The sequence below is a fragment of the Falco punctatus genome (genome assembly GCF_963210335.1).
Source record: "Falco punctatus genome assembly, chromosome: 5".
Taxonomy (NCBI): Eukaryota; Metazoa; Chordata; class Aves; order Falconiformes; family Falconidae; genus Falco; species Falco punctatus.
In genome coordinates this window covers 18,278,413-18,299,221 of record NC_137584.1, presented here as the reverse complement: position 1 = coordinate 18,299,221, position 20,809 = coordinate 18,278,413, and the positions used below count along the sequence as shown (strand labels likewise).

The 20,809-nt window shown below is 37.4% G+C and overlaps 1 protein-coding gene across 17 annotated transcripts in view; it reads right to left on the bottom strand.

The window, feature by feature from the left end:
• The window catches only part of DST (dystonin), a gene marked incomplete at its 5' end in the record, with an annotated part of 302,226 nt that overhangs the window by 25,960 nt on the left and 255,457 nt on the right, over positions 1-20,809 (bottom strand). For all 17 annotated transcript variants that reach the window (XM_080389883.1, XM_080389876.1, XM_080389888.1 and 14 more), the window contains 12 exons: positions 3,919-4,038; positions 5,684-5,890; positions 6,122-6,277; positions 7,630-7,800; positions 10,968-11,096; positions 11,597-11,794; positions 14,119-14,274; positions 15,106-15,279; positions 16,418-16,519; positions 18,641-18,742; positions 19,476-19,598; positions 20,308-20,534. In XM_080389883.1, coding sequence (XP_080246009.1) covers positions 3,919-4,038; positions 5,684-5,890; positions 6,122-6,277; positions 7,630-7,800; positions 10,968-11,096; positions 11,597-11,794; positions 14,119-14,274; positions 15,106-15,279; positions 16,418-16,519; positions 18,641-18,742; positions 19,476-19,598; positions 20,308-20,534 — 1,865 coding nt within the window. The remainder of the gene's footprint in view (positions 1-3,918; positions 4,039-5,683; positions 5,891-6,121; positions 6,278-7,629; positions 7,801-10,967; positions 11,097-11,596; positions 11,795-14,118; positions 14,275-15,105; positions 15,280-16,417; positions 16,520-18,640; positions 18,743-19,475; positions 19,599-20,307; positions 20,535-20,809) is intronic.

Below are 20,809 nucleotides of genomic sequence, written 5' to 3'. Positions count from 1 at the left end.
CTGGTTGTCAGAAGAATATGACAAAACTCCTACTTCAGGAGCCACGAGCTGAGCAGTCTTCACACTACATTTTTACATACTAAGATTTCAAGCCAGCGTAGAGCACCACAAGGGCTACACATGTCATTAGCTCAGCATGGTCAAGCTGGGAAACCACTAACCAGAAGCACTTAACCCTCCAAAGATTGAAGCATACTATAATTGGGAAGACTTGTATTCCAAAAGTGTATAGATGAGCACAAGAAGCAGCCAGGTGACATCCAATTTGGAAACTCTATTTGGGCTGGAAATCATCATCACAAGCAGGTTTCTGTGATCCAGGGACTTTGGAAGCTGACAGTGTCACAGCAATTGCATCTGTCTGCCAGCTCCTTCTGCACAGAGCCTCTGGAAGCTTTTCACAGGCAGAGAGGAGCACACAGAGACAGAGCTCATCTGATGCCGCAGAGGAGTTGACAGGCTGACAGAGTAAATAATTAAATAAAGGAATATGGCCAAATGACAAAAGCAAACCAACACAGAACCTTTTAAATCCTAGCAATGCTTAAAGCATTTTATGTTACACCTTCATGAACTGCTAGCAGGAAATCAGTTACAAAAAAAAAAATGACAAGTTTGTTCTAGGAAACTCATATACGGAATCTAATATTCTTTTTTTTTCCTCACAAGGAAACACTAGGCCAAAATAGGTTTTGCTCAGTGTTTGCTGAAACAAATTTTCATCTGGTTCTCACAGCAATGTTCAGTATCATCACATGCAACAAGCAAATGATCACTGCTTAGAACTCATAGTAACTCCTCAGGCACACGAAGATTGCAAGGATTCCTCAGGGTCACTGCTGGCACGTCCACGGCTCCTCACCGCTGACTGTCAAGCTGTCCCCGGCTTGCCTGCACCGACCTGTGCCACAGTAGCTCACAACTCTTCCACCAACTTTCCCATGTGTCCGTATAGTCATCTGCTGGTTTTAGATGTGAATGCATGTCAGGGAAAGCTCAGGTGGAATGGAGCTGTCTTAAGCAGGAGGTAGGCATTGGGTTACACCATGTGACTACTTTACCTAGGGTGATTCAAGGTTCCTTTTTTAAAACTTGATTGGTATTTTGCACTGTACTGGCCTTACTTCAAGGTTATTTCAGGATACAGAGAGAACTGAGAATCAAAATTCATCAGCCAAAAACCCCAAAAAACCAGCAACATTTGTTTTGCAAGTTAGTATTTCCTTACTGTCCTTTCATTTTCCTCACATTAAACAAGGAAACGCACTTTAAGAAAGAATATAAACACCACTGTCAAGGTACAACAAAAATAATTTTCAAAATGAAAATAACCAGTTTTTTATAAAAGTTCCTTCAATACAAACAATATGTCTGTGCTCCTTTTATTTGATGGGGTTTGTTAACTACTGTAGTACTACATGCACCAAGTGTTACTTGGTTTGCACGAGGAAACACAATGAAATTGCTGCCAGAGAAGGATCATACAGGAAAAACAGATTCAAGGGTGAACAAAAATTTGCAATCAATTCATCCTTTGAGAGACTAGAGACACTACACCGTATCTACTTTCACCTGATTTCACAGAGGTGTAACTAAGAGTAGATTCTGGGTTAAGCTGCCAGGAGCATAGAGGTAAGTTAATTACTGAGATTTTGTTCATCTACCTACCTTCCTTCTAAGGAAGATGGGAACACACAGATAAAATTAGCCAGGTCCATACAAGTGTACTGCAAGGAACATTCGGCATTAGCACAGGAATGGATTGGGTGACCTAGTACGGGTTTTTCCATTCCTGACTTCTAAAAATGAGGGAAAACTGCTGATAAACAAACCATGAATAACCCCCAAAAGTCCCTGGCAACACACTAGATACGAGTAAGAGAGAAAACACATTATCTTGGCTTTTCTCTTTCAGGGACTTTTTTTTTTTTTTTTTTTTTTTTGGCAGTAACAACTGGCAAAGAGCATGTCCAACTTACTGCTTACAGCAGACATTCCGTTCAGATAGCAAAATTGTTAACTAAGAGGAGCAAGGAAACCTTCAAGGCTGGACAGAAAAGACAAAGACAGGCACACAGGGTATATGGGGGAGTGGAAGGAAAAGACTCAAAATACGAGGAAGGACATTGCAGCGTTGGAAGGTTTGACAGCTCATTAAAAAACAATTGAGTTGATTTCTTGCGGGGACACACACACAAGTTTAAAGTCACAAAGTTCATAAACCCCCCCTTTCTCACACACATTCATCTTCTTCCTCCAAATCGCCAGTTTCAATCCTAATGTCCCTGTGCCCCATTCCTTAATGAGAAATGAGATTCAAGCAACTCAAGTAGCTGTTCTCTACAGGCATTTTATACAAAATGAAGCTGGAGTAAACACACCACTGACGGAAATGAGGAGTCTGCCAATCCATGTGAGGAAGCTTGAGCTCACAAAACATACTACTACAGGTATAAAAAGTAAGCAGGATTATCAAGTTTAACATTCCAGAAGAGGGGAGAAGCACAGAGTAGAGTCCTGAAAGGACCTCAAAGCAAAGTCACAACATGTTGACTGTACTCATGAGAAGTTTGAACTTTATATAAAGAAAAAAGAGGACTGAAAGGATTAAGACATGATGGGAGTCAGAAGACAAGACAGACTATCTTGACAGCAAGTTTCCCCCCTCTCCCCAATTCTCATTGCTGACTTTAAATTCTGGCAAGAGCAGCAATCCCAGAAAAAACTGAAATTGCAGAGTTAGCGTATCAGAATGTTAACGTGGGCTTTATCTAAAAGTTTTAACAGCAAACATAGGTAAAACCTTTTGCTTAATCAACAGCCAACTCTCAACATATTAAAGGATATTTTCCTGGTTGATAAAAAATACTTAAATCATGATGCAGAGTGAGAGATGATAAAAATATAAAGTAGACTGATGCAGTAACCAATCATTAACATACATGGCAAAACTTGTCGGAGGTAAAAGCAATCATCAGAAGCTACACTGAGAGGGAAAAATTAGATATGCAAACCCTTGGGGATATTGTGCAGAATGAAAAGTAGGAGTATATGGAGAACAATAAAACTGATATGAAAAGTAGAAGAAAATATATGCCAAAATGTAGAAAAATGAATGATCTTTCAGTACTCTGTCTCTGATGAAACTGCACCAAGATAAATCTTGACACACAGTCTGTCTCTTGAGGACTCTACCACTTACCCACTTGATCCTTAGAAATATATTATTCTAGGCTCTTTACAAAAGTAAAAATGAAGTAAAGACTTCTGTCTTTCCTTTTGCTTTGTGTCTGATGGGACCACAGAGCTTTTAAATTATCATTATTTGTTTGAAAAGCCAGGTCAATCGGGGGAATTTTTACATTTTCACCTATAGTAGCTGGGTTTATGGAAAGCTGGTCCTGGAATTTTGAATCCCATGAAGAGAAACAAGCTTTGCTACTAATGGTGTCACTGTACTTTCTAGAGGATTTAATTAGTATTTCCATTGACATAAAAAGCAACTGCCAATCAAACTACAAGATTATTCTTCTTGTAGTGGATAATGTATACAGGATGAGGTGGTCCTGTAGCATTAAGAGCAAAGTCCCAATCCACGTAATGGGATGGTGAATTTGTAGTTCAAGAACTGAAAAAAGCCTGTAAGAAAACCTCTTCAGAGACAGTATTATTTTTTTTTTAATTTCTGTGCTGCTGTATATCCTTCCTCTTCATAGTTAACCATTTCCTCACAGATCAGGTACTGTGAGAAGTTTTTTTTCCAGTCCCCACCTGTAACCCCCCATCATTTCACCTAGTGCAAATAAGTACTTCATTGCAGCGAGGCTATAAATCTATCCCTTTGCTAATTGAACAGTACAAGGCTGATAGACTTACCTACACCCACTGGGTGCTTTGCATTTATCACTCATGACTCACCTTATGCTGTGCGAGCTGCATCTTTATTTTGTCAGGGTCATTTGCAATTTCAAGATCTGAGTCCAAAGATTTCTCTGACTCTTCCAGCCATTCCATAAGTTTGTGCCAGGCTTCATGGAACTGCAGGGAAGTGAGATTTGCGTGGATTTTAAAATTCACTGGTTCATAAAACAGTCCGAAAATGTTAAACCCCAATGAATTCCCTATAGGCCAAACAAGTACTTGGCAGACTTTGGAAAGATTTGGTGTGCTTTTCTCCCTGGTCTCTCAAAGAGGACTAGCCCAACCATGTGCCCACTGGACTCAGCTTCACCTCTCCCATGTAAATTAGCAATCTTTTATGTACATGATCTGCACACATAGTATTTATCTTTCAGAGACATATTGGTAACTTCTGTTGATATATTGGTCATTTAAATTACTACATTTTCAGTAAGGAATAGTAAATACAGCAAGAAGAGGACTTAGCTATTGCATGGGACAACAGCAGTAAATTACTGGGAAAAACTCCTGTCTGGACGACTGCCCAAGATTTTGCCTGCGATGCTAATAAATGTTCTCATTGTATCAAATGCTATCTTGACGGGCAAGAAACAGATTCTTGATCTTCCTTCCTGTCTCAACAAAAAGTGCTGCAGGGAAGGAAGCACGGAAAGACTAAAGATTCAACCAGCTTTTGCAAAGTGGCATCCCTTTGGGATTGAGTGTTTCTAAGCTGGTTGGTTCTTTCTCTGCACCTCTGTTGAAAATTCTTGCCTGGGCTACCTACACATGAAAGCACAAGAAACTAGTTCAGAAACCTCTTAAAGCTCCTGGACCCTATCATTCAGCACTGTGGATCAGGCCTTGACACCTTGTCTTGTTACCCTGAATTTATAACTGATTGTATTCAGCCCTGTAAATGGATATAGAGATTAAATCTATCCCACTGCAGAACTGCTGTGTGCGTGAATGCACAAGAGAAACTACTGGGAAGTAACATTTGATTTGCTTTATGGGCTAATTTATTGCTCAGAGAAGTTCTTACTCTACAATCTGAGTGGTGGTAGCAGTGAACATGGAAATGTGGTTTGGGTGTGAACATTTCCAAATCTTGAATGGACATGTTCACTTGCATAAAAAGAAGCTAGAATTTCCTATTGATGTTTAAACAGATTACATTCCACTCACATTTTGCATCTTATCATTCATGTTCCTCAGTCAGGGGAACATGAATCTAAGGAAAAAAACACTAACAGCCCCTGGTGAGGCAAATTGTGTAAAAAACACTCTCCAGGTTTTTAAGGAAACAAACAGAGGTGTCTTACTACACAGAGGATATTGGCCTAGTAACTAACGTAAGAGACTGAGGAAGTGGTATTAATCAGGGCAGAACATAAACCCAGGAAGAAAATACTAAGGAAAACTCCCACAGATTAGTGAAAGGGGTTCATCACATTCTTTAAAATATAAGGGGTTGATTGTGAAACTTTTTTTTGAGGACAGATGGCACTAATACACATCTGGAAGCCATACTGTAACTTTTTTCTTTCAGATTATGCTGTATTGCAGACAGAAGTTACTGCTCGAGCTGAAAATGATGCTTTCACCTCCCAAATGAAGTGCTTTATGACTGAATCACAGAAATTGCTCCACTAACTCAACAGTGTCTGTTTCAAGGAAGTCTGGGTTTAGTGTAAGTGCTTTAAAGCACCATATTCTTCAAGAGTCTGGATGTAATTACAGCTAAGTTCAAAGAGCTGTACAACAGCTGTTGTCCGATTACCTGTTTGGCTCTTTTCCTTGCATCATCCAAAGCTCTTCCCCTTTCAACTAAACGCTGAACTACTTTTTCCCATCGACTCTGTACACTAATCAGCAGATTCTTAATAAGGACAACATCCTGTTTCTGGCTGAAATATTTCAAATGGGTTCCAGTTTTGTCCAGCTCTATGATCTGATCTCGATGCGAATTCACTTCTGTGGCAAAAACCTTGGAAAAAAAAGGAGAAAATTACTCTGAATATGTTGTTCAAGCACTGGGTAAACACTGAAAAAAACCCCAGTCTGATAAAGAACGATGTAGCAAGAAAGACTATAAAATGCAATTTTAAAACAAATCCAATGTTCCTCTGAGTGCCAGCATTACAGCGTTCATTTGGACATTGCTGAAGTACCTCCATAGAGTGGGAGAAAAACATTACACATCTGTTTCTTTACATACCTTGTGTTCGTCAATTTGAAACAAGACAGTGTCCAAGATAAGACTTGGCCGAGAAGCTGCAGTTAGAGTTTGCTCAGCCTGAGTAAGCCAATTGATGAAATCTTGAAGTGAATTGTGGAACTCCATTGCTAAATTGAGGGCTTCTTCCAGTTTGGTCTGTAAAGATAGGTCATACTTTAATAGCAGCTGATATTGTGCAGAGCTTCAGCCAAGTAAACCATTTTAGTTCAGCATTTTGGAGAAACCATTTCAGTTTAGCATTTTGTTTAACATTTCAAAACATTTTTCCAACTCAAAAGTTTCTGAGCTTTAAATTAACAGCCTACATTTGAGCCTATTAAAGGAGATGAATAGAAGAGGAACAGTAAAATTACATATGATAGGTGACTAGAAAATACAGCATCTAGTATCAAGATAAGATTTTCCACATTAGAACATCTACTACTGAATCCTAATGGGGCATATGGATTTATCAATTTTAATACAAAACCAGTAGAATCTCAGAAATCTAAGGTGGCAGCGCACTTGAAAGAGCCTTAAAGAGGTAATCAAATCTATTCTCTTGCACTAAACAAATAACAAGTTTGCCTAGACCACTTTTTTTTTAAATAAAGCCCAATTGTCATTTTGGTTGCCTGAACAGAGACTGATTTTGGATACAGAATTTTTTTTGATCATGAGACAACAGTCAGACATTTTCAAACAAACATATTGCTGGCCTAGCTGAGCACACCAACCTTACAGCTTCCTGCAAGAAGGTGCTTGTATTGGGTATTAATTAGTTTGACACTCTTAAATTACACAGTTACCTTAAGGGACACCAGCTTTCTTACTTTAAAATATAACTAAGTTGTAACTGAAATATTTGTGCTTTATACATATCAGGAACAGAGTGTTCCCCTGTTCGTAGTTACTGACATTTTTCATTGTTTGATTAAGGTAGAACAAATGGACCATACTTCGTGAAGGAATGAAAGCAAAATGAAATTAATAACAAGAAAACGTATGTTGTGTATCAGTGAAATCATGCTATTGATCTATGTTAGAACAGAAGGCAGTCACTTGAAGTAAGTGGCAAAAGGCCAAGTGTTTGGGAATTCAAAGTAAAAAATAGATAAAAGCTAGGAAAATTAATGCAACAATTCTGTACCGAGAAGGAGATAAATTTGAATGATCAAATAAATTTACTCATTCTCTCATGTCTAGAATTACTGTAATAAAAACCAGAAAAAACCTCTTCCTCCCAAATGAACATTATCAATATCAGTTAACATATTTCTATGGAACGGGCTTGTGCCATTCTCACCCATCCCCCCTCCCAATTATGGATAATCAATTTCTTGAATCCCATTTCCCAGTACTTTCTAAACATACCAATTAATTCTGCGTAACTGTCTCTACAACTGAATTAAACCTAAAGGATAAAGCAAGTATGCATGCATAAAAGTACGGAACATTAACATCCTTAAATACATGATTTACATTTCTATTTTTATGTAAAAACATACTTTTCTTTCACTGAGCTTTGTTTGTACTGATTCCCATTTTTCTTTTAAGTTATTTATGTCCTGCTCAACGTTTGTTTCAGCAGATTCTGGGCATCTTGCAAGCATCTGCTGGCCTTTCTGCATTAGACACCTATATGTCTCCTCTTTGGCTTCAAAGGCAGCACAAAGTTCCTAAATAAAGCAAGCATCAAAAAAATAAGTCAGGTAGAAATTCAATATTCTTTACAAATGCTAGTATAGTATATATTCCTCCCCCAACATTTAGCGGGTATGATTAAGACTAATAAAGGAAACATATGTAATTCATAAAAAGCCAAATGAGCAAAGAAAGGGCCCGATTCTTCAGGAAATGAGAACTTGTATTGTCTGTCAGATGTCTTCTCCAAGATCCAAAGCTTGGCAAAGAAAGTACTATGCACCTACTGCACAAGATTTGCTACAACTTGATTGGTTTAAAGTCCATCTGTAGCTGAAACACAAAAAGTGTCAGCATTACACATTGTGGTGAAAGCCCAGACCTATACGATTACACTTTCAGAAGTGGGTGGGTCAACTTGGGAGGGCTGCTTTATTGTACATTGACTCTTTTGTTTTGTCTGTGTCTTCCCTCACTACCTAGGCAAGAGCACTGAAGACATTTTACACAGACAAAGAAAGCTGGATGAATAATGGTACCGCTTTACTTGCTAACTATTGTACCGTTCTTTTCTAACCATGTTAAAGATGAGGTGGCAAGAGACTGGGAGATCCCATGCACCCCTCTGACTCAAAAGGGCATGTTCAGTATTTGTAACAGACCGTCCAAAACGTACCAACAAAGCTGCTGCAGACCGCCAAATGAGGAACGTATTCGAGGTGAGCAGTAAGTGGCTTGCAAATAGGAGGGAAAGAACTTTTTCCACTGATTCCCAGAACAAGAGACAAACCTGACATTTTCTTTGGGTTAAGAGATACTGTACACAGAGGGTTGTGTGTTCTGATCACAGAGGAGGGCAAAGTAAGAAGCAGGTTCAACCATGAGCTAAGATTTTAACAGGACAGAAAGCTCCCTTGCTTTCTTCCTCAGTACTATGAAAAGTAGTGTCACCCAGCCTGCTGCCTCCTACGCTCTGAACCTCCCTACAGTATTTCTGGTTTCCATAACTCCCCCAAGCATCTTATTTTACTGCAGCACAAGAACCCCTCAGAAGTAAACAGAGGGAGCAGAGCACAGCACAGGTGAGACATGGCAAGGCAGGAGAGGTCCCAAACACTGGGGCTGGGCTCAGTCTAAGACAGAGGCTCACCACGGTGGTTAATTCTGCAGTACAGTCACACTCTTTAAGATGACAGGAGCAATTAGTTATTTTCAAGGAGGAACTGAGAAAAATTATTGTTTTAAGAAAAGGAGAGGGACACTCTGAGCAGCAATGGGACAGCCAGAGAAGCCTCTTTTTAAGCCCCTTTCCTGCTGGTGTCCTGTAATGTCTCTTCGTATCTTTTGTTTCCCTGGAGCTGCCTTAGTTGGAAGTGCTGCCCAGTCTCAAATCCACTTCTGAACTGATTATGGTTGAGGGCTCTTTTATTTGTATCTGTAGAAACAGACCTTATACTCAAGAAGACAGTTCATGACATAATTTCCAATGAGAAACAAAGCAAAATATAGTTCAAAACTTTCTTCTTTGGTTTCATGTCAAAAATTAGCATGGTTTATATCACTTAGTGGCAAGTTTGGATTTGAAACTTGCGATAAATAGTACTCAACATGACAGGCAGTGTCAACATTTCAGCTGTTCCCCCCCCAAAATAACCCAAAACAAAACCAAAAACTAACAACCCAACCAACAAAAGAGCATTTACACATATCTGCACAGATGCACCACGGTTTAACTAAACTGAAATCAAGTCTTATTTTTCAAGTTATATACACTGAGAGTTAAGTCGTCAATGCCTGCAGCTTTATAATGACCCACAGCATAGTAAGAATCTGTTAAAATGTACACATACAGCTGGGAAATGATTGTACATGTAGAGTACATATTACTGGGGACACATTCACGTTTGTTCCAACTGTAATATTAAATTCAGTTTAAAGATACTTTAACTAATCAATCTGTAAGTACAATAACTACAGAAAAATTCATAGTAAAGGAATGTATCAAAGAAAACCTTGACATTTTTCAGGGAAAATTTTTTGGTCTGGATCTGACTTTAAGTCCAGGATGAAAAATTGAAAAAAATCCACTGACTCTCACAGAATCATGATTATTCCTCACCCTCACAGAAACAGGGGGCAAAAGAGAGGGGGTTTGCCTTTTTTTTTTTTTTTTTCTTTAAGACACAAAGAGAAGGATGGGGGGGTTCAAAACCACAAGGTTGTTTCTGTATTTTGTCTAAGTTTCCTGTCATAACTGATTTTTAAACTGTCAATTCTTTTCCTTCTCAAAAATAGTCACCAGTAAATTTTGGAGGGAAAAAGTGCCCCACGTTGGTAGGCATCATTCACCTTTAGCATCATTCCAAAGTAAGATTAGATTTTTAAAGCTTTGGCAATGCAGCATTCTGATGGAAATGGTGTCAGGCATATTTGAGTTCAAGGACAGTTCAGTAAACATCACTGTTGTACCCGAGCCAGAATGGCCGTTTAGATCACTGGGTTTGGGCTTATACCCTGGCCTAACGGGACAGCATGATCCTACATAAATGGAACACTACGAACCACCTTCCTCTGAGGTAAGAGACCAAGTTTATGTGTTGTTTTTTAAGCTCTACTGTTCTATGGAGGTAAAGAAACCCATAGAACATTTCTTAAAGAGAAATAAAGAGAAGGAAGAGAATAATCCCGAACAGCTTGCCCTTTCTAGTTAAAGCAGAGTCTTTACATAACCCAGTAGTCTTTATTACATCTATGCTAACGATGACTTTAATGTCAGCTTTGGTTAAATAAAGAATAAAGGATCAAGTCTCTTAAGTCAAGGTCCAATGAATGCGGATCACTTTTACATTCATCTTCATATCTAAGGAAAAGCATAACCATAGTTATGGGGACAGAAGGGAAAAGAAGAATAGGGATCACCGCAGGATCTGCAAACACTCTGTTATTCTTCCTGACAATGAGGACGCAAAGGTTCTTTTATTTCTGTCTCAACACTATTAATGGTTCAGCTTTGAGCATCTCACAAATGACTACTTTTTCTACACTGAAAATAACAGTGTTGTTTTGAAGGCTATTAAAATTTTTTAAGATACTGTACAGACATTGTGATATATAGAACATGCTCTGTGTTCACCATAAACACTCCTGAAAGATAGTTAGTCCTGGAATGCAATTTGCAAAGCATTCTAATACTGATACTTACCATATGGGTATTAAGCTGCTCTCTTGCTGTTTCTGGTAAGCCTCCAACAGGTTTTGATGCCAACAGCTGACGTTCAGTGTCTGTCAGCCATTGCTGCATATCTTCAACTTCACCATGGAAACCTTGTGCCTAAATTATACCGTATCATTTTAGAGCTTAGTTAAATGTTCTCCATTCTAATAGTACTCAGATGCATAAGTATACTGGCAAGATTTAATCAGATATTTGCAATAATCAAAGGAAACAAAAGGAAAAAAAAAAGGAAGGATAAAGCCCAAACCAAAATTTAAACTAGCTCAACCCAATCTAAATGACAAAAATAAAAAACATGGAAATCTTGAAAACAGGCTAAATGAGCAACCATAAGATCAATGTTTTCCTTGAATAATATACCTACACAGAAATGTCACTCTTGAAAAATATGTAGGCCAAAAGCTGAAGTCTTGATTCAGCACTATAGAAGAGAGTGGCCAGCTGTGGAAGATATAGCTAGATTCAAACTTTCTCCAAATTCAGGAGTGTCTGCATTATGGTTATGATTTAGGCCAAGTTCTAATACATGTATCAATGTATTTCATGTAAAAAGACACTTTCTGAGTTATCTCTTTATTTGATCATTTCCTATTCACCTGGATCAAGGCACTGTCCAGCTGCTGTTTCCTTTGTTCTGTTTTTTCCAACACGTTTTGCCAGCGCTGATTCAGGAGTTCCAACTTGCTCCGTAAATTACTTGCTTCTTCAACAGCACTTGATTCAATCAGGTCATTTCCTGCTTTCTTAACTGCTTCCACGGTAGATTGATGAGCTAAAACATCATTTTGTAGCACCTGCAATTGTAACACAGCATTTATGACTGGCCGTGTTGATAAGTTATTGAATGAAAGCAATCACAGTGACTGAGCTAGTTCTAATCCAGTGACAAGGCAATAGTTTAACATCAGCACACGTATTAGCAGTTAAAGCTAATAACCAAGGTCTCTTCAATCAAAAGCAGTAACATACCATTCTGCCAAAATGCTGATTTTATTTTCATATCCTGGAAAAAATAATATATTCCTTCTGAATACATATTTTCTGAAATTCTAAAAGGTTTCTAGTGAAGAGTTATTTCTTCACTTTCCTTAATTTACTACATACTTTCCTTTAACAGCATTTTTCTTCGGTTTTGAGAGTAAGGTGTGAACACTGTTATATACTGTGGTGCCAATTGCTTGTGGAGCAGTAGTCTAAGAATAAAGGAGAGAGATGACAAGAATACTATGAGCCTGCTGTGCCAGGGAACAATCTGACTGCCGCCATGCCTTTTCATGCATTTCAGGTCTACAATTCACTTCCTGTTATGTCAGGCTACCAGGACACCTCAGCTGTGCTAAAAGCTGGGGAATTATTGTAATACTAACAACAGAAGAACACCTCCATCTGGCTGACAACCTGTTATCACCAACGACAGCGAAACCATACAAGGCAAAAAGTACATTTGGGAAACGGATGCTGTTTTCAAAGATTTTAAAAAAATATATATTTAAAAATGCTTTAAAAAAAAAAAAAAAAGAGAAAAAGAGAATATGCAAAATGGTTGGGAAAGGAATGGTGAAGCCCATGTAAGAAATTGTTATGACCTCTGTTTTTCATTGGGGTCTGGTTCAAACTCACCTCCCTTAAAATGCTAGCATATGGAAAAAAAATAAAGCTAAATATAAAAAAACTTTGAAATAAACTATACAGACCACTTGATGAAACAGCAAGTAACAAGTAGCCCTTGTATACAAATTGCACATCACATTTGCCTTAATTCTTCCAAGAACTGGAAGAGACTCATTATTATATTTTCCTAAGAGGGTGAAAAAAAGGGATATTCACAGAAGCATATGCATCTCATCCCTTCCTTCCTGCTAAGGCTCACTAAGAACAAGGTCTATTCTTTCCAAAATTATTCAAGGGATAGATGTTTTTACAGGCTACCACAGGATGCACTACTGTGTGAACTTTCTAACCTATAAACTCTGTTTTTGAAAAGGAAGTAGATTCCTTAATGTGTTTGCTGAACTCCTTCAGCGCAGACATAAATGATGTCTGGAAGCTTCTTCAGTGGTAAAACACTTCCGTTTGATAACTATATAAAGGGTTCATGGAGCAGAAGCCACATTTGTATTTTATTTTTTTAAAGGGTCAGTTTATAACCGTAGTCACATAAGACATGTAGATATTGTACTCTCCTCAAGTTCCAACTGACCACACAAAAGGCTTCAGAAGCTGCATAGTTGCATTAAGACAGACAATGAAAATACCTTAATTATCTGTGTACTGTCAATTTCAATCACTTCTCTAAAAACAAAATGAGCTCCAAAATACTTTTCACATCACATGCAGGCAAAAAACTAAATGGCAGATTGAAAGGAAAGAAGAGGACTTATGTTAGACTGAAGTCTTCAGGCCTAGAAAGAACGTATCATCATGAACAGCACAGTTACACAAAGAGGTAGGGAAGATCTCTTGCTCCTGGAAGATACTCTTCAAAACAAAGGCACAATGGAAGCAGTCTTCCATAGGCTCCAAAGTCACAATACTCAGTAAAAATACTAGAACTAAAAGTAAAAAGTTAACTCTACATTGTACGTAACAAAAAGATGGGGACATGGATACCCCTAAAGTTTGCCAAGATTTTTAAATTATTCTCCACATTAGTTGGACCCAACTGAGATGTAATTTTGCAGAATTCCGAACAACAGATCACTCTTTTCTGAGAAGGAAGGAAGAAGAATGAAAGATGTGCATCAGTGATGCGCATTTTTTGAGACCTGGCCTAAAGAGAACTAATCAAGGAGTTTATTGCTTGAGGGAGAGCAGCAGGTTCAATAACTTCTGAGTTCCCTGGCTCAAATGAAGCTGAATCAAGGTGGAGACAAGGGTAAGCTGCTCTTTTTTGGCCCAATCCTATGCCACTTGCATGGCATATGTAAGGAAGGAAGGAAGCAATATGGAAGAGTCAGAGTAAAGACATCAGTTATTCCAAGCCTGCATTTTAGCTATATCTGCATCTTGAAAATCTCTGCAGAGAATTACTTATTGAGTGCTACATTTTACTACAAGACTCATCAGTAAGATAAACATCAAAAGAACATTTCAGTTAATATTCATTATAATTACATACATGATGTTTGGCAAGTTCAATTTCAATAGCCTTGGGGTCTCCGCCCACAGGTTTCTGTTCATTCAGCAAGTCTTCTGTATGCGCCAGCCATGTCAGTAACTCATCCAGGGCATGCTGGAACTGCCCCAAGGCTAACAAGGCACCTTCCAGCTTGTGCTATAGTAAAAATAAAATTAACAATAAAATGGTTTCACAATGCTATTGAATTGTCTTATATTACCATTAGTCACCATAATCCAGAGCAGAGTCCGTGCCTCTGATAGCAGAAAAATCAGGGAGAAACAGTTATCCAACACAAGCAACTGCTTTATAGTTAGAGCTGAGTTAGCAATTCCCCTGTAAAGCTTTACATTCCAGGCTTAAATTCCTGACCTTCGAAAAACCCACGTAACCAAAGCAGAGCTAAGTTTGAAGGTACTCTCATCAGAGATCTGATACTAGTTTTTCATCACTTAAAGCATGGTGTCAATATAAATGCAAGTTGGTTCATAATCTTTTTAAAAACTTTTTTTTTTGTGTGGAATGATTCAATTTAGAAAAAATATACATTTCAAAGCGCTGCATCTTTAAATCTCTCTTTCACTTTGACAACTTAAGGAAAAGAGCACTGAAACAGTTTAATATTGAAGTTGTTGTTCTGTGGGTTGTTAATCTTTTTTCAAGCGCTCAGTTCAGCAGCTCGTATTACCTTTGCACTTATAAGCACGTTTTCAATTGCTACTAAAGTTGTCATCACATAACAAAAATGAAATAATGATTTGACACAGCACTGCTGACAGAACAGTGACAAAAAATATTGCTAATGGTTTAAAAAACATTAAAAAAAACCTCAATAAATCATAACATTCAAATTCTATTAAATATAGTTCTGCCATTTCCAAACTAAAAGGAAAAAATATGTACATTTACACCAACATTGTGCATAATAAAAAGCTTTTCTTGAAATCTAAGTCATGAATAAAGCCCGCCACCTTCAAGTTTATTTACCTGTCTACTTATAATTTTTTCTTCTAGGCTGTCCCACATTAGTTTGAGCTCTGAGAGAGGGTCTTGAACAGTGTGCTTGTCACTCTCCTCTGTGACCTTCTTCAGCAATAGTTCTGCCTGATGGTTCAGTCTTTCCATTTCTATCTGCTGCTGATAAGCTTCTGTCTTAAATTGCTATGGTAAATAGAAAAAGAATACAAATGTATCCCAAGTAATAATCTTCTTGAATATAGTACAGTACAGTGATGTATTGTAAATATATTACTGTCAACTTTCATAAATATGGGAGTTTGTTATCCAATGCTTTGTCAAAATGCTTGTAAGACACTGATGATCCAGACAGTCCTAGCTAACTAAAATACCCAACAACATCTTACTATTCTAGCAGATACTGCTAACTGCAACCAGAGGACGATAAAGATGACCAATAGGAAAGTATTCTCCAATAATCTCCCTGGTCTGCAAAAAAACCAGAATATATCTTGAGTAACTTCTAGCTCTTGTGGTTGTGATAATACAATACCTTAAACTTCAAGTAAAGTTATTCTTCAAAAGAGCCAAAAGCAAATATTTTTTAGTAGAACACTCTCTTGCACACACAACTTGGGCAGCAGTCTGAATACAACTCATATGTGTGTTCTGCGCTACGTAAGTTTACGGTTCACTTGAAGTTACATTGTAAAATAAACAATCTGCCCACAGTCAAAAAAATGTACAAGTGAGCAACAAAACCAAGGACATTCCCTGATCATTATATATCCCTGTTTCTTATATATAAGACAACAACCTACCAGTGTCGTACTCAGTCACAGATCTATACAGACAGGTTTCTACATTAGCCTGAAATTTTTATTTTCATCTTACTCACGTATTGGGAACATTGTGGTCTGTGTGAGCATTTGACTAAAGCCTATAACGGCAGAAGCGAAGCTTTGGAGGCATTCTCTCAGAGCCTCAAGGAAGCTATTCATAGTAGAAACCAGAAAACATAAAGGTCATAGCAAAAGAACCCTGTATGTAATAACCTTATAGCCTTTGAAAGAGACAGAATGCTGTTACAAGTATTTCTGGGCTATCAGAACATTTTCACAATGTGAAATGTAGCCTCACCAAAACGTGAAATAGATTTTCAAATTAAAGGCATTTTAAAACTAAAAGTTTGCAATGAAATGTTATTTGGTTTTTTCACAGATTCTTTTACTAGAAGCTGAAAATGAAGATTACTTTTGAATCTTGAGAAATACAGAAAAATACTAAACAACACAGAAAAATGCAGACAGATTAGCATGTAAATGAAACTGTTAGTTTGTACCTTAAGTTCCTCAGTTTGCTGCTTCACTGTCTCCAGATCTGTTCCAACTGGGGACATAGATGCTAACTTGCTGCCAGCAATGTCCACCCAGTCAAATATTGCCTGAAAATCACAGTATGAAATTTAAGCGTGAGCAGAGAAATACTCTCATGTTTGAAAGTTGTTTTAAGTTAAGTATCAGGTTATGTTTTTTTTACTCCAGAGAACAATATCGCTGTGCTCTTTGAACGAAAATAGCTTTCTTATGCAAAACCTAGGTTTCTTTGCAGTACAAGGGATTAAATACTAATTAAAGCAGTCCATGGAGCAGTTACAAGAATGTACATGCTGAGCTTCTACTAGCACCAATATTCTGCCAGTACCATTCATGCTGAGTAGCACTGTACGTCTTGAGTAAAATCAGCAATTTTAATGACTTCCCTGAAAGGCAAATACAAGACAAACTCTGTTCTGCAGTCCTTCAGAGTGAAAATGGAAGACAGTAGCTTAATGATAACAAACTTTAAATGATGATTACATACAAACTTCTTCTGAAGGACGTTATCTGTGTAAGGAACATGGAACACAACCCGTTCCGTACATATTAGGTAGTAAAGGGCTGTAACTGAGCTTGACTGAATCACTATAGGATAATGCAGTTATAACAAATTATAATAAATTAAATCTCCCTAGTTCTGGGACTTTGTGGGTACTTCTTTTGAACTTGATATAATGCAGAACAACCTCAAAAATACTCTTATTTACAGATTAAGAACAGCTGTATCAATCTGGGTAATTGCACAGGGCAAAAAATCCACCTTTGTTAGGCCCTTTTCCTCCTGCCCATTATCTGTGATTCATTACAGACAAAAGCTTAGGACAGCCAGTCAGAGCTGCCCACTGCTACACAGCTCCCTGAGAAAAGGAGAGCTACCCTTAACACGTTCAACAGGTTGAGGCAGCTGCAACTAACCATCTGCCCACAATACTTTTCATACTGTCTATTTAAATGAGCATAGGGTGGCACTTGGAGTTCTTTCACAAAGTATCAAGCTTGTAGCATCTACAGCGCACAGCCACAGGAAATACAAGCATTAAACCAATGGTAGCGTTCCTAATGTAACCCTGGAAGTCAGCCTCTGAGCAGTATGAACATAGGAGAACTTGGAGAAAAATACATAGTGAGGGTGCACTGGAAAACAGGCATGCTGCATTATTAGTGAGGAGTGTTCTGCCTTCAGTGTCATGTGAAACTCTAATTTTAAAGATTTAATGAACCAAGAAAGACAATAATTCCACTGAGAAAAAAAAATAGTTTTGCAAATCTGACCATGTTTGGAATCTTTTCAGATATTTGAATCTCCTAGACATTCACTGACAAAAGATATGAGGCATGCCACTCTGCCAAAGCATGCAAAGAATATACAAAAAACCCCCAAAAAATACAGCACACAGAGAGAAAATATCATAGAATAGTCTGGTTGGAAGGGAACTTTAAAGGTCATCTAGTCCAACCCCCTTGTTGTTTGTTTGTTTGGGGGGTGTGGGGGTTTTGTTTGTTTTTTTTTTTAAATTTCATCTGTTGTAGTATATACAATGTACAAGATATCTTCAAAAAACTGCTGGAAAATTTACCTACAGATTTAAAAAGTTTATCATCTTCTAAAGTACTGTGATAGGATAAATTATACTAAGAATTAGTATAATGGTCCAGCAATACTATGTTCACATCCAACTGAAATATCTGACTTACAAAAAAAAGGTAGAATAAAACTGAAGTTCTTTGACTCTCCTCCACTCAAAGAAAACAGCAGCAAGCGAGTATATGAACCTGTATTCTGCTCCTTTCAGATCACGTCAATGTGTCACAACTTCAACTTGCCTATCATATGAAGTACTGACTATCACAAGAAAAAGTGAGCAGGATTACTATGGATGTGTGATATCAAAAAACCTTTGCTCATCTCAATATAAAAGGGGACATTAATTTTGAATCTAAACAGTGCAATACATGCACAACTACATGAAGAAAACAACCCAACAAATTTATTCTTTAATGCCAAAAAACCTCAACAAAACCAAACCCAACCTGAGAAAAAAAAGTATCTGCCTACTAAAGAAAATAGTCACTGTAATCAAACTGATACATTACTTGTCACTTACCCAATCACATGACATCTTTTACTACAATCACATTAAATCCTATTGACTCAAGATTGGGTTAGGTATATCACACCATCTTACCTGCAGTCCATCTTGGTATTGAACAGCTGCCTGCATAGCTTCAGCAAGCTTATCCACCCGTTCTTTCCATGTTTTGTTCAAGGCATCCCAGGCAGAATTCAGCTGCAAGTAAGTACAATTTGCTCCAATGGACAAAAGAATTTTACTGGTGTATAATGTGCATTCACTAATTATTCATTTCTGAATAACATAAACTAAGCATGAAGAGTTCATATTCATCCCATATTAACACTCATGTTCTCCCTATCACTGCATAGTTAGTTTCCTTCAGAATATACTAGAGGCTCTGGATTACAAAAGCTGTAAACTTCAATACTGATTACCGAGTACGTTTCTAACATAGGGATTATAGTTAATACAGGAAATATTATTAAGTCATTTGAGGTTGCATCATTATAATAAAGGTAGCTTAAAAGAAACATACATTGCTGAACATTAGAGAAATTAAAAGTACTTTGTAGTCATCCAAACAGAATTGTCTCAGTTAAGATGTCTCACTTGGCATAAACCAGATATACCTGAAATTTACTCTAGCATTACTTTTGAAAAAAGTAGCCATCTAACATATTAATCAGTATTTTTACAGAAAAATCTGTCTTTTACAAAAAATTTACCCCCATAAATCAATAAAACAGAAGTGTATATACATTCTAATCTTATCTGAGTCAAGATTTCTTTAACTGAAAGGTAAACCTTTGTTTTACCACAAAGGCTTCAGGGGCGTCACTTGCCACAAAACTTTATTTTCAAGAGCTGTTGGGGGTGGAGAGGATACACCAATTTCATCTGAACAAGTATCTAACGTAACAGATTTAAGCATCTGCATTTCCTATACCTCATCTATACTCTTGTTGACAATGGGTTTGTCAGGTTCTCCACAAGCAGCTCGAAGTTCAGAGCCAAGGCTCACAACCGTTTCTAGCTCCTCTTGTAGTCCATCAATTTCTTCTTTAGCAGCCTACAAAGAGAAAAAAAATCCAACACTGCTAATACTAAATTTAATAATCTATGTACAACTTTCAAGATAGAACACAACAGGATTCCACCTTTGTTTTCTTTAAATTTACTTCAACTTACAACTGCCTGTTTAAAATACAAGCATCCCTTTGCAGCGTCAGAGTGAAAACAACTGACATCAGTCTAAATTACAACAATGCCTTATGTTGTTGTTTTGCATGAGATGGAAAAAATAAACAGGAAGTTGTAAATTACATTTCTTTAATCAGAGCGTTTTCTTTTTCAGAGGTTATCATTCAACCTTCAAATCTTTAACTATCAGCATAAATAATTACAGGCTTAGAGCATAATTCATAGATCATAATACATCTGTACACCTTTCATTTAGATGTTATGTATTATTTGGGGAATCTAAAGTATGTACAACTTTTAAAAGCCTCAGTGGCATGCTTATTATATGCATGTTTATAAACAGATATGCAAATAATAATGACAGGCACACGTTGCATGTTCATTGCAATTAAGCACTGATACGTGTTATTTACTGTAGGCTCTTTAGATATCATTATAGTAGATTTCTATACGATTACCCTTCTTGGTCTCTTAAAAAAAAAGTTTCCTCTGGTATTATATAGTAATTCTGTCTTTTCTCTGCATACTGTAAATAAAATACTTCAAGTATTTTTAAAAAAAGAATACTTTCTACTGACCTCAGCAGTTTCTTGCTGTTGCTTGACTACAGATGGGTCAACTCCAGGTCCCTCCAGTTCTCGAATGAAGTCCTGAGTATCTTTAATAGTAGCTACAAGAGCCATATGATCACACCAAAACTTTTCAGCTAGTTCCATTACATCCAGCAATTTGGCCTCCCTTTCCTCAGTCAAGGTCTGGATGTCTTCCCAAATGAGGACCATTTGGTCTAGTTTATCTTGAACAGCTAAACAACAAAGGAACTAGATTACTACCTTGGCAAACAATTCTTGGCCATAAATCTCTCTACAGTTCTACAGCAGAAACATATGTGTACATTTTGAAATTTAGACTCTAAAATTGTTTCATTACAGGACTCCTTATAATGTTAAGTGGAAACAACCAACATGGCCTTTGAAAATAAAGAAAAGGTCATATCCATGATGAATTATTTTAAATGAATGCTTTGCTTTTATAAATCCTTAGCAGCTTCTCCAGGAGAACACAATCCCCAGATTAGTG